General features: G+C 32.5%; 1 protein-coding gene across 1 annotated transcript in view; it reads left to right on the top strand.

The window, feature by feature from the left end:
• LOC145322606 (multiple C2 and transmembrane domain-containing protein 1-like) overlaps positions 1-14,468 on the top strand; it is an 80,970-nt gene that overhangs the window by 50,454 nt on the left and 16,048 nt on the right. The window contains exons 19-25 of the mRNA XM_080164755.1: positions 67-121; positions 1,341-1,395; positions 4,114-4,173; positions 4,624-4,708; positions 9,575-9,664; positions 10,271-10,326; positions 13,704-13,746. Coding sequence (XP_080020881.1) covers positions 67-121; positions 1,341-1,395; positions 4,114-4,173; positions 4,624-4,708; positions 9,575-9,664; positions 10,271-10,326; positions 13,704-13,746 — 444 coding nt within the window. The remainder of the gene's footprint in view (positions 1-66; positions 122-1,340; positions 1,396-4,113; positions 4,174-4,623; positions 4,709-9,574; positions 9,665-10,270; positions 10,327-13,703; positions 13,747-14,468) is intronic.

The following is a 14,468-nucleotide window of genomic DNA, read 5'->3' as shown; positions in this document are numbered from 1 at the left end:
ATGTTTTTTTTATAAAAATCTGCGAAAATGTTTTAATGATATGTATACTTTATTTTATTTTTAAAGGATGTTGGATATTTGAGACTGAAAATAATAAAAGCTGGACACATTCATAACCCAGGTAAGCATTTTGATAACAGGTGGAAATAACAATAGCTGGACACTAGCCCTTGAAAGTTGGACTTGGACCATAATATAAAACTAAAAATAAGGATGTACTCATTTCTTATTCATCCTTACAAAAAAATAAAAGGGTTGCTGTCTATTTGTCTGTTATTAGATTAAGAAATAGTTCTCTTTTGTGGTGGAGGTTTATGAATGATTTGGGGAAGGGTACCTCCACCATTTTTAAAGTCTTCGCCCCTGAAAAAAAACACATTTTCATTAATATTTATTAAAAGATTTTTTTTATAAAGTGTGTAAAATGGCAAGACTTCTCCAATGCAAACCATTATTTAATGTTAGAGGAGTTTTTGCTAAATTATGTAAATTATGTAAGCTATGGAATGGTTTTCGACTATTTACCTTCCCCCCCCCCTTTCCTTACCTCTTAGATACCAGAGGCAATGCCAAATGTTCCAACCATTTTAGTTGTTTTTAGCATCTAGGGACTCTGAATCAGTTCTATAGTTATGGAAACTTAAGCCTAAGACAAAAAAACCTTACTACTTTACATAAGAGGATTCAATTGATAAATTCAATCCTTGGCGGATATAAAGAATGAAAAGAAATTTAATCTAATTGTAAGTTGGCCAAAGAATACAAAAGAAACCATTTATTGGAAGCGTAGCTAATCTCTAACTACCTGTCAATATTCCATTTTTGATTTATTTTTTTGTATTACACCCTGAGATAATGTACATTATTTCTGTATTACTTTTGATAAACCTGTTAAATTATATTTATATATTGCATTTTCACTGTTCTTCTTTGTGTGAGCTTTGGTTCTGCGTTAATCATGAATGTAATTTTCCTTTTTTTATTCAATGTTAAGTTGTACTTTATTTTAGAATGAGAACAAAAACATTAATTAAGAATATTTTAAGTACATGGAAAAAACTAAAATAATTTTTAATCAACAGCGCAGCAACAAAAAATATTTTGTAAAAAAATAGTAAATGATTTTTCTTGTCTCGCAAAGATCTCTTAATCGCGTTTGTTTTTATTTCAAGGATGCATGGGTGTTTTATATAGGTTATATATTTGTTTCATAGTTAGAAATTAAGAATATGGGTTGTGATTTAACAAAAACTAAATCAGCAAGCAAGAAAGATGCAGAATTTGATAGGAGTATAGAGTTAAATTGTTTGTGAAATCTAATTTCATTTCAATTTTCATAGAATTGATGAGTTCTCAGTGTGACCCCTATGTTGTTGTAAAATTGCTCAATCACAGGTAATACTATCAATACAAAATAGTAATAGGATGTCTATCTATCTGTATATCTGAGTGTCTATATGTCTCTTCTTAAGATCTGGCTAGTTGCTGGACCGATATTATTCTCTTTGTGGTGCACTGAAAATTATAAATAGGTCCCTGAAAGGATGTACCTATTTTGGGATAGGGTACTCATAACCCCCTCTAGGGGTGTAGCAACTAGTTTCTACTAAAGTAGTAGTATTTGCAGCTTTATGATACCTAAAATCTCTAAAACTAACAATATTCATACTTTATAAAGTATTATGGTTCCTTTGTATGTCCGACTTTTTGTCTTTAACCAATGAAAATCTCCTCTTTAGTAAAGCTTCATATAGGTACCTGGATTGTTTTATCCTATTTTATTTTCAAAATTAAGACTCAGAATGGTTTAAAATTTTGCTTTTTGATTTATTCAATGAATGAGCTAATCCAATAAGGCTTATATTAGTGTACTTTGAAATTAACAAAACATTTGACTGCGTTAGTAACGTAAATTTTACAAGGCTGCATACAAACTTTATATTTGAAAGTGACGTGAGGAAACAGATATATAGCCTAAAACCGTTCCATGATTTAGATTTAGAAATAAGATAGCCAATACACATTAGAAACTTCCTTAATAAGAATACACATATTATTTGTTGTGCATGCATGATGATATCATTATTATTAATAGTTCGCCCCTCAATTATGAACACAATAAGTTAAAAAAAAAGAATCTCGTATTAATTAACATAATAAGTTATCTCCTGATAGAAAAAAATTACATGGCTAGCCTTGAAAAGTAAATCAATTTTTCCTGAAACTAATGTGATGTAATCTAAAAGGGATCATGTTACTTGTCGATGCAGCGCTGCACTTACAAGTAACATGTTAAACTTTGCTGCACTTACAAGTAACATGTTAAAGGGAGATAAAAAAAAAGGAGATAGGCAGACAATGTTAGTTATATTTTTTATCGAAAATAAGCTATTTAGTCATTTCTAAAGAACTTCAAAACCCCAAACAAACTTTCTTCATCTTGAACCAAATTATACAAGGAAAACTCCTCCCACTCTTTTTCTCCTGAGAAATTTCCACCAATTTCTAAATTAAACCATTGATTTAAAAAATCTCCACCCTCTAAAAAACATAACTCAGGGCAATTTCATGTACAACCCCCTCCCTCCCTTCTATTCAAACCAAATTAAACCAGAAAAACTCGTCCTACTTTTTTATTATCTCTACACTTTTTTATTAGTATCTCTATAGGGAATGGAGGGGGGATATTGCTGCATCTACAAGTAACATGTATGAGTTTGCTGCATCTACAAGTAACATGTGATAAGCGCTGCATCGACAAGTAACATGATCCTCTAAAAGATAAGAAAAGAAGTTGATTTACATGCAGTTCAGGTAGAGGACTGCTAATTGTGCGGTGTGCCATTTAAAATTTACGGGCGCCGATGGCTAAAAAAATATATCTTAGAAACCAATGATTGCTGATTATTATTGTTCATTGGCTCAACAACTTTGGGTACTTTTAATGAATCTTAATGGGTTGATTTATTAAAAGGAGTTTCTAAACGACACTATTTGTAATCTACATAAGGGGTAATTTGGTGTATCATCATTGGCGATGTAAATCAATTTATTGGTCATTGTCTTATCCCTTTAGATCCCTGACTGATTATATTTGAGTTTTTGTACATCGACCTGACAAGCATCAAATGTGCAGCTGTGGAATGGCGGTCACCGGCTGCTCATTGTGGTTGTTTTTGTATTTAGCCTCAATTAGCAGCAAATTTGCGGCTGTGGATAATTTTACAGGCTGCAACTAAATGGTCACTTAATTTGGTGGACCAATAGCAGCTGCGTCAGTGAATAAAATAATGCGGCTAAGTGCAATTACGGCTGTCTAGCCTTTTGTATTGGTAACAAGATTAGTTGCTTGCAATTTTTCTCCTGTAACAAGAAAAGAAAATTTATCTAAAAGAAAAGCACAAATATATAACTGTAAATTAACAAGAATAAAAACATTTGTACTGGCTTAAATTTATAGTACAAACAACAATGAAAGCTTGGATATATTACTATTTGTATGCTTTTGAGTTATGTTGAATACAATTATTTGAACCATAAAATTTGTTTGAATGCATAGTCTTTTTAACATTGCCCTTTTAATGTTACTTTTTATTTAATTTCTAAACCATATACTTGAAGATAAGACAGATATGTAGTATGTATCTTCTGGCTGTGTTAGAAAACTGTAATATTATTTTTTCATTTCTCTCAAATGATAAATAGCACTTTTGGCGCTTTCACATAAGATACTTATTTGAGCACTGCATTCCCCCCTACTATTTCAGAATTAAATTTGATATAAAAAATGAAAGGGTGGTTCATCGTTTGTTATCTATTATTTTAAGTAATGTTGGGTTAGGTTATATAAGGTACTGGGTAGCTCCTTTCGGTTATGACATCTCAGGTATAGGCCCAGCAGGGTTAGAGCCTACTACAGGCATTAAGCATAGTTAATTATATAGATATTTCAATAATATGGAGGGATGGGGGTTAACATTACTCTTTCGGCACTTTCCTTCCACCGAACAATTCTAAACTAAATAAAGCAGAATTTTACACATAAGAATGGGAGTAAAGCTAATTTATCGACAATTGACCTATCTCTGTATGCCTGATTGTCTGCTGTTTCAGAGTACAGACTTGTGTGATGAAGAATGAAAAAGATCCTGTCTGGAACAAACAATTTCACATGTAAGTTTTGTATTAACCATTTTCTGCATCTAATTGGTGTTTTCGTTTGTCTAAACATCTTTACAGCTCTATCTTTTATTTGAATAATCTTATTGTAAACCTTTGAAAAGGAATCCTTATACTATGAGGTACATCTAGGAAAAAATATTCTGTAACATTATTAAGGTATAACCAACAAGCGAAATAAATCTAAAGTTATAAATTGGGGTGCAGATGTAGAGATCTAATTCTACTATGTTTTGACCCCCAACGACAGCTTTCGTGATTTTATTTCGAATTAATTTTGTGGTGGGTATAGGCTGATTCTGCGTTTCAACCACTAATTGGAATTTATAGAAGGGGTTAATTTTGTATATTATCATTTTGGTTGTATATAAATTTTCCGTCATTAGCTTTTCCCTTTAGATCCCGGGGTACTATTCAAGCCAATAAAATCAAGTTTCTATTCAGCCCCATTGAAGATTTGCTGGAACCTCTAGAAATTATTGTTTATAACTCTGATCAATGGAACAAGTCTAAATCAATTATTGGCAAGGTAATGAACCTTTTCTATAATTAGGTAAGACCTTACGAACAACATCCGTAGTAATAAATGTATAAGTATTCAAATATAATCTAATAGAAAACTACCAGGATCAAGTGTTATTTTGCTTATATTCTTTTGTAGCGACTTGGCTGTGTTAATATTTGCGATACTATTGGCTGATATTCAAAGACCCAATTGAAAGTCAGCACAGGGTCCACGGGAACCCCTTCCCATTCTATTGTTTTACCTTTTATTCTGAAATGGAAATCAGAATGTCCGTATGTCCAATTTCAACATACAGATTTTTACTTAAATGGGAACAATAAAATCTCTATTATACATATAAATTATATTAATTTAAAAGTTATACATACAATACATATATGTAGGTATGTGCATATTAAGCATCCTGTAATTAAGTAGCTTTAGGATAATTTACACAGAAATTTTATTAAAAAATCTAAATAATATTTTATTTTAAATATATTACTACTCTACATTTGTTAGTTTTGTTATTCTGGCATTCTAATATTTGAAGCTTCGATTGTTTTTATCCTTGTTTGTCTATGATTATATATGTCATGGGGGGATTCAGGATTACATAATCAAAGTTAGAAATTAGATAGATGTATTTCAACATAAGCATACAAAATGATAATAATATTTCTTACACATATTTACATAATTTTATGCATAGTTTGGTACTTTCATAACCTGGGTTGGCCGTTGCAAAAGCTGGAAGTACCGATTAATTAAAATACTAAATTCGAAGAAGTTATGAGAGTAGAAACTCTGTAACCTACAAACTTAATGATTTTGAAAACTATTTGGATATCAAAATTTTATTTTTAAGTGAAGTTCCTCTTTAAGCAAACTGTATTTCACGAAAAAATGTTTCAATTTTTAAACTTTAAGTTTTGTTTCTCTGAATGATTTTTTGAGCATCATCTTGAAGGACATGACTAGAACTATTTTAAAAATGCAAGTAATTCATTTTGGTTCATAACTTTTTGTATTTGTTTTTAATATAAGAATCATGAAAATACCATCAAACTCTTAAACTTAAACCATTACAATGCTTCGATTGATTACCTAACAAAATCTTTTCTTATTCTTTTTTAATTAAATACTTTCAATTTTCGTATTGATAGGAAAAAGTTGTAGGAAAGGTAACCAGTAAGTCATACAATATTTGGCGATCTCTCTTGGAAGGGTGTACCCTCCCTCAAACCTATAAACCTTCCTAGTACCTATGAAAAGCTACACTGTAATGGAGAACCATATCGGTTCGGCGGTTACCGAGATCAAAAAGATCAAATACAAACACACAGACAAAGATTCTTCTACCTTATTATAAGGAGAATTTTTAAAAGGGAGCTTAACACTTTGATAATGAATACATTCTATCTAAAATGCATTAAACTTATATAAAAGTGTGGCAGACTTTTATCTATTTTTCACACGAATGGATTTCACGTTCTGTTTTATAAAAATCAGGGAGGAAGGACTCAATGAGCTGTTATTACACTAGTCCCAAAAGTTTTATAATAACATTTTCTAACTCGTTGGGGTAACAACTTTTGAGACTTTTATTAAATTTTGATTGGTTGGTTTGTGAAGTTGAGTGTCCAAATGTTTTAAAAACTAATTGTAATCCACAGAAGGGGTTATTTTGTGCATCTATATTGGCGATGAACATTAATTTATCGGCCATTGTCTCATCACTTTAACCCTTACAGATCGGGCCCCTATTCCCACCTTAATAGATCGGGGGGGGGGGGGGGGTCATATTGACCCCCCCCCTCTATCTCGGCTTCTGTTAGAGATAAAGACGTAAAATTTTTTTCTGGTCGTTCATGTGTATTTTTAGAGAAAATTATTTTTGCTAGTCATAGCAGTCAGGCCGCTCCTTAGCCGCCTTTTAGCGGCCAGCCGCTAAATTTTAAAACAGCTGTAGAGCGGCCAATTTTGCAGCTAGGATGACCAAATTTTAGGACGAACTTTTATTTTTCATAACAAAAAAATTACTTTTTCTGATCATCGCCGAAAAACGGCAAATAACGGAAACCGCCATTTTCGGCGGTTACGGCGGTAAAACGGCGGTTGGCGGCGCCAATTAATATTTTTATCTGTTTATTGTTGCTAAAAAAAATGTATAGGTCTCTAGCTGTAATAGAATCCACGATATTCATGATATATGTCTGTAGTAAAAGCCGGACAAAAATCGGTCATAAAGTCGGTCAGGGTGCGGTCAAACGGTCATAACACCACTTTTCTCATAAGCTCATTGATATCTCAGTATTCACAAAAAAAAATTTAGGTTTCTACCTTATACCCAAAAGTCATAATGTAGAAATTAAGATTTATTTAGATTTTTTTAAAATTTTGGTGCTACCCAACCGACTTTGACCGGACACCACGACCGACACAGACCAGATATCCTAATAAAATCAACTCTTGCCGACGCATAATTACTAAACTTAAAAAGTCATGAAGTCACAGCTCTCCATCTTACCTACAAAAAAAAATGACATTGAAAAACTAGAGGGGGGGGGGCAATATAACCCCCCCCCCCCCCCCCCGATCTGTAAGGGTTAAATCCCTGGTATAGAATAGATGGAATTACATATATCTATTTTACACTACAAAATGGTAGTATATACACTATGGACAACCAACCGAAAAACATATCTTAATCTTATCTTAATTTCTACTCAAGTTTTGGGTGTTTCCCCTCAAAGTGACTTTTCGAACACAGAACTTCCTTCCCTTTATTTTGAAAATAAGGGAAATAAAGGGGGTGGGTTATAAGTTTGATTGTTTAATACTTTAGGCGTAAAAGCATAAATACTATGTATTAAAATATAACTTTTTAGAAACATTTGAAAAGAGTAAACGGTCATAAATCAGCGGCTTGTTTGCATCTAGCAGGCCTCTGGATATAAACTGTTATCACTTAAAGAAAGTTTATAGGAAAAAATATTAAAGTTGGGAATATCAATTTAAGTTTTCATACTTAAGTTTCATAAACCAGGGAGTAAGGGAGGGGACAATGGGCAATTAATTCAATTTAAGAGTTTTTGAAGAAAGGCCATGAAAACCAGAATAATCCCGAAAATATGGTGGAAATTTTAAAGTGCTTGTTGATTAAATCTAGAAAACCATAAACTAAGAAAAAAGTTCCAAGAAAAAAAGCAATCATTTGAAAATTAGATTACCAGTATTACAGACTGACATAACCATTCTGTAATTAATTACTAGAAATATCTCCCTGGATCTCTTCAGATGACAGGGAAAGAGAAAAGAGATTTGGGGGCAAGTGATGTGAACACGGAAAAAAGGGGCAGGCAGAGGTGTAGCTGGATGGGCAAGTATATGACCCGCACGCCTTCCTGCCCCATTTTATCCTGTTTATTTCCCCCACCTCCCTACTCCATTTCCCTTTCTCGTCTACTTTTAAAAAGGAGGTGGGGATGAAGGGAGTGAAATATAGTATGGGAGGGGGGCCGTGTATTTATATTTGAACTACTCTCTGTCTGCAAAACTATATATATTCAAAACTAACATAGCGAGTAACGGCATTTCTTGCGCAAGTCCCCAAACTCAGTCAGAAACTGCTAAATTCTTGCACATTCCCTTTAAGCCAGTCCCCAAAGTCTGAGACTCCTAAAGATTGAATATTCAATCCATTGTCCCCTCCCTTACTCCCTGTTCATAAACACTTTGTCTACTTTCAAAAATATTTTCTCATCTAAAAACTCTGTTGTGTAACAAGCAAGGAAGATCACGTCCAGTAGGAGTAGCAAGGACTGCCAAGCTTTTTTATTGACAAGGAGGCTAAACTTCTCGACTGGGGGGGTAGTTCAAGTTTTTGGGATCGTAAATTTGATCGCAAAAGGCAGATTTTTTACACTGCGCTCCCAATAAGATTTACGTCTGGATTAATATTTATATGGTATGGAGGGGGTAATACTAATAGACCTTTAATGAATTATTTTTGAGGATAAAAAAAACACCTAATAGAGGGGTCTATACCTGCGGTGCCATATTCAGTACCCCATATAACCTAACCTTACCTTACCTAAAGTAATAAACTAACAAATGAAACACTAAAACCCCTTTCTATTTATTTTAGTAAAGTGGGATGGGTATCAGTGCCCACTAATATTGTACTAGGTTAGCGTCATTGACAGTATTATAAACATTTTTGGAAGATATAGTCAATAAACAGAATTTACAGACATACACTAGTTTTATAATATTCTTGCTGTTAAAAGCAGTGCATATGTGAAGTGTTATCCACTGAATTAATTAACTTGTAGTTATGTAACTGACTTTACAAAATAATAAATTACACCTAACTTTAACCTTCTGTCTTGCAGGTAGATTAATTATTTTAAATTTGATTTTTTAGATTTGTTTCTTTTTAGTAGTCATTCAATGTTTGAAAGTTTTAGAATCTAGTTTTCAGTTAGTTCGTTTTTTTCTGCAACGTATCCTGTTATATAAAGTAGTAAGCGTTTTTTGTCTTTCCCGAAGGATCTCGCTAACCGCAGAACCGATATTGTTCTCCTTTTCAGTGTAGCTTCTTATAGGTCCTGGGAAGGTTTTAAACTATTTTAGGGGAGGCTGTTTTCACCTCCCTCCCCTTAAAAATTATTTTTTTACTCTTTTGAAACTCAAATTTAAAATGGGATGATGTCGACTTTTCCCCCTCCAACCTAAAGTGCCCATGGAGGCTTCTAGGGGGCGTAGCCGCTAGTATCTCTACAAAGTATTAAATTACAAGTATTTGTCTGTACTGTTCATTTGTCTGAACGTCTGATTTGTTTAGCTTTGCTTTTATGGATTTTGCCATTATTGTTGTTTACTTAGATTGTATTGTCTTTGCCGAGTCTCCGAAATGGTCGAGCTGTGACAAAACAACTCCCATTGAAAAAGAAGAATCTTCGCGGGTTAATAAAGGTAATGAAAAGGCAAAATTAACCCCCATAGCTTTACACCACGCTTTTTTATATTGATTATATTGGGTTGGTGGACACTTATTACCCAAGGGAGTATCAACCCCCCTAACAATAAAATAACACTACATTTGTTGTTTGTAGTACACCCGTCATAAGCACACCCTCTTGATTTTGGTTTAATAGAGATGTAATTTTTTTGGTGCGATTCGTGCACTACAATAGCACCTTGAGGCTTCTAGAGTCTTCTAGAGTCGATGGCGCTTAATAAAGCATTGCTACTCTATAATTCCAAAAGTCTGTCTGTCCTTCTAGAACGTTTTAGGGAAAATGGTATACTAAGATCATATTTAACATAGACAACTGATATTTGTTAAGATTCCTCAAATCAATGTACGTATTTCTAGCACGTTGGTTTGTCAATCAAGGTACAAAAGACATATATTTATATACAAAGACTTCGTTACTTTATATTTATTTATCATCTTGTTCTCTCTTTCTCTTCTTTTTAGTGACCACTTAACATCTGCTCCATAAATCATTTTGTCCATTTGTCCATCTATGTTTTTTTTGCAACATATGGATATGATTATCCTTGATTTGTATGTAGGATGGAAGTGGAAACAACACATACATTCACATTGAGATGACTCTCTATTACAATAGGTAAACTATTTAGTAGCGAAGCTTCTCTACAATTAACTTTATCTGTAAGTCTGTCAGTATATCTGTAACTAGGAGAGAAGTGGAAACAACACATATATTCACATTGAGATGACTCTATATTACAATAGATAAACCTCTTAATGTAAGTGAAGCTAGTCTACAATTAACTATATCTGTCAGTCTGTTAGTCTATCTGTAACTAGGAGGGAAATAGAAACAACACATATATTCACATTAAGATGACTCTATGTTACAATAGGTAAACCATTTAGTAGCGAAGCTTCTCTATAATTAACTTTATCTGTGAGTCTGTCAGTCTATCTGTAACTAGGAGGGAAGTAGAAACAACACATATATTCACATTGAGATGACTCTATATTACAATAGATAAACTATTTAGTAGCGAATCTTCTCTACAATTAACTTTATCTGTAAGTATGTAAGTCTATCTGTAACTAGGAGGGAAGTGGAAACAACACATATATTCACATTGAGATGACTCTATATTACAATAGGTAAACTATTTAGTAGCGAAGCTTTTCTATAATTAACTTTATCTGTAAGTATGTAAGTCTATCTGTAACTAGGAGGGAAGTGGAAACAACACATATATTCACATTGAGATGACTCTCTATTACAATAGATAAACTTCTTAATAGTGAAGCTAGTCTATAATTTATTTTGTATGTATGTCTGTAAAGCTATGGGAAATATATGATATTCTACGCTGCTGATATCTATTGAGAAACGAAAGAATACATATTAACAATTTGAGTTTTTTTTTCTTTTTTTTATACGGACTGAATATATTCTCTATAAAATCATTTGTCATTTAATGACTTTTTCTGCTTTGCTACTACATCCTTATTTTATCATTATAATTTATATATGTTATTTTATAACTAACGCTGGCCGCCTTCAGTTGTATATACATACTTCTGCTAGAAATGTTTTTTGCATAAATTATTAGGATTCAAACAATTTATACATAATTTGTAGTAAAAGGTAAATTTTTCTTACGTTACGTTGGAAATATTAATAGCATCATATTTTTAGTAGCGAAGCTACTCTATAATTCACTTTGTCCGTCCGTCCGTCAGTCCGTCAGTCAGTCCGTCAGTCCGTCAGTCCGTAACGCTATGGGGGAAATGGGATTTACTCAGCTCCTATAAAAGATAGAATGCTGAAATTTTTTGACAACATTCCCATCATTAATGAGCACAATTGACTAAAAAACATCATTGGCGTTCGGACCGATTTTTAGCAGGTTTTAGGCTATTTTTATATTTTTCACATTTTTCTCCATATCTTCAGTGTTTATGGTCCGATTTTCAAAATTTTTTCAGTTACAGATATCAAAATTAAATTTGCCGTCGTTTAAAGGAACAACCATGAAGGCCAGACTGCCTTTTCAGCAGGTTTTAGGCTATTTTTATATTTTTCACATTTTTCTCCATATCTTCAGTGTTTATGGTCCGATTTTCAAATTTTTTCAGTTATAGATATCAAAATTAAATTTTCCGTCTTTAAAAGAAAACAAACATGATGGCCAGACTGCCTTTTTAGCAGGTTTTAGGCTGTTTTTTTTATATATTTAACATTTTTCTCCATATCTTCAGTGTTTATAGTCCGATTTTCAAAATTTTTCAGTTATATATATCAAAATTAAATTTCCCGTCTTTTAAACAAAATAACCATGACGGCCAGACTGCCTTTTTAGCAGGTTTTAGGCTATTTTTTATATATTTAACACTTTTTTCCATATCTTCAGTGTATATGGTCCGATTTTCCAAATTTTTTAAGTTAAGGATTTGAAAATTAAATTTTTTGTCGTTTTAATAAAACAACCATGACGGCCAGACTGCCTTTTATCAAAGGTTTTTGGCTATTTTTATATGTTTTACATATTTCCCCATATCTTTGTATATTTTGATGCAATTTTCAAATTTTTATGGGATATCTGTATCAAAATAATTTTTCCCATTGTTATGAGCATCTTTAATATAATTTACTTTGACCATCGTCATCATGCAAAATATGTTTATTTTATCCAATAAATCTTTTCTTGATTTTAGTAAAAACCTTTTAAATCTACGTATTCCAATCGACGATTTTTTGTGCTTCGCTACTTATGGATGTTGTCATCCTTGTTTTATGAATTAATCGTTTACATTCTATATAATTTAGTTTTCAAGTAAACAAGGATGACAAAATCCATAAAAGCACTAAATTTAGTTGGTTTGACAAACGAACTTAAACACTTGTAGAGTGTCAAAACTTGATATGCAGAATATTAATATTTAAGTCTAATAAATGTGTATAGACTCCTAAATGCAATTAAAAACTACTTAAATACAGGATACTGTTTTTAGGCATACTCACATTTTTAGGACTTGATTATAAACAAATATGCATCGCTTTTGATGTAGCTGGACAAAGTGTCTCAAAAATCAGCCATGTGACGTGATAAAAACGATCGAGATGAGAGGAGGAATGAAATCCCCTAAAAAAGAGATTTATCATATAAAAAAACACTTGTCAAAAGTTGTAACACTTTCTAGATAGTTCACCATGGAAAGTTTGAAGACGATTTGACAATTCCAACATGCTTAAATTAACAATAAGAGCCAACCATTACGCACGGACAGATTACAGAATAGCTTCGTTTTTAAAATCAATTGTTATATATTTCCTTTAAAACCTTTTGTCTTAGATTACAGAGATGGTACTTTCATTAAAAAAAAATTCAACAGCGTAATTCTTGAGTAAGAAAAAAATTCTGAATAAACCCATTGATTGTTGTTTCTTAATTATTATTATTTCCCGTGAATTTTTTTATTGTTTCTACTAATAAATAGCCTTGTCATTTTATGAGCGATGCTACTCTAGATGTGTTCGTGTTTGTCTGTCCTTCTGTCCGTCGGTAATGGTACGGTGCAGATTATCAGAGAGAGAGGAAACAATGGGCTCTTTATTACTAGTCCCCAAAGTTTTATAATAACCTTTTCTTATTCGTTGCCTTAACAACATTGGTGATGAACATAAATTTATTGGTCATTGTCTTATCTCTTTAGATTCCTGACTAACCCCCCATTATGAACCTGGTGTTCAAACCTTTCAACTACAAGTTTAAATCTACAGAAGGTGTTATTTTGTGTATCATCATGGATATATACTTTAATTTATCGGCCATTGTCTTATCCCTTTAGATCCATGGATGATTACACCTTAATATTTTGTTTAAAATTGTTCTTTTTTATTCCTCTTATTATACAGGATTTTAATAAATTCTTTTATGTAAGATTTTTAATAAATTCTTTGATACAATTGGACGTAATTCTTTTCATTAAATGTAAACAATTTATGATATTTTTTAGGATAAGAGCCGCAGTCAGACTTTTTCATCCACGAAATCTGAAAGTAAGTTTAGTGCTTTCCCCCAAAGTGTCTAGCGAACACAATCACTACCCCTTATTTTTGAAATATTTCTTTTATTTCTTATCCCTGCGGGGTATATTTCTATGATGCACCATCTCCGTGGGGCTAACCTGTACCCATTATAACCCAACCTGACCTAAACACACGAAAAACTACTCTCCTCCCCCTATTATTCTATTTTGAGTTTTGTGTTCAACAAGGCTCTTTTAGGGGAACTCTTTTAGTAGTGCAGGCACCTTTTCACTGTGTTTGTTACAATTCGTCCGTCCATCTGTCTGTCCGAGTTAGTTAAAAAATTGCTTTTTTATTAAATAAAATATGAAAATATATAGTTAATAGTTGAACACTCACGTGTTCTAGCGGGTACACAACAATAAACATCAATTTACTAACAAACACTAGAGAATTATTTTTTATTCCCCATCCAACAGGGGCATTAATTTTAAATTTTTTCAATAGTGCAGCTCTTCTGTAATTTGGGTACATTTGCTTTTCTTTGTTGATAAAGTACCTTAGAGAGAGCACAAATTACCCCTTATATATTTGTATAAAACAGAAGGTAATTGAGGGAGTAGTTTTCCGTTTCTTTATTTATATCTTTAGGTCTGGTTACTGAGCACTGAAGGTAAAGGCCCCGTAGGGTTAGACACCCCCCACACCGCAGGGGTTAGGCATAAGAAAATTTATTTGAAAGATAGGGAGGA

Source organism: Acartia tonsa, chromosome 6 (assembly GCF_053477335.1).
Source record: "Acartia tonsa isolate MP-2025a chromosome 6, ASM5347733v1, whole genome shotgun sequence".
Classification (NCBI taxonomy): Eukaryota; Metazoa; Arthropoda; class Copepoda; order Calanoida; family Acartiidae; genus Acartia; species Acartia tonsa.
Note: the sequence above shows the minus strand (reverse complement) of the source record. Positions and strands in the feature narration are given on the sequence as shown.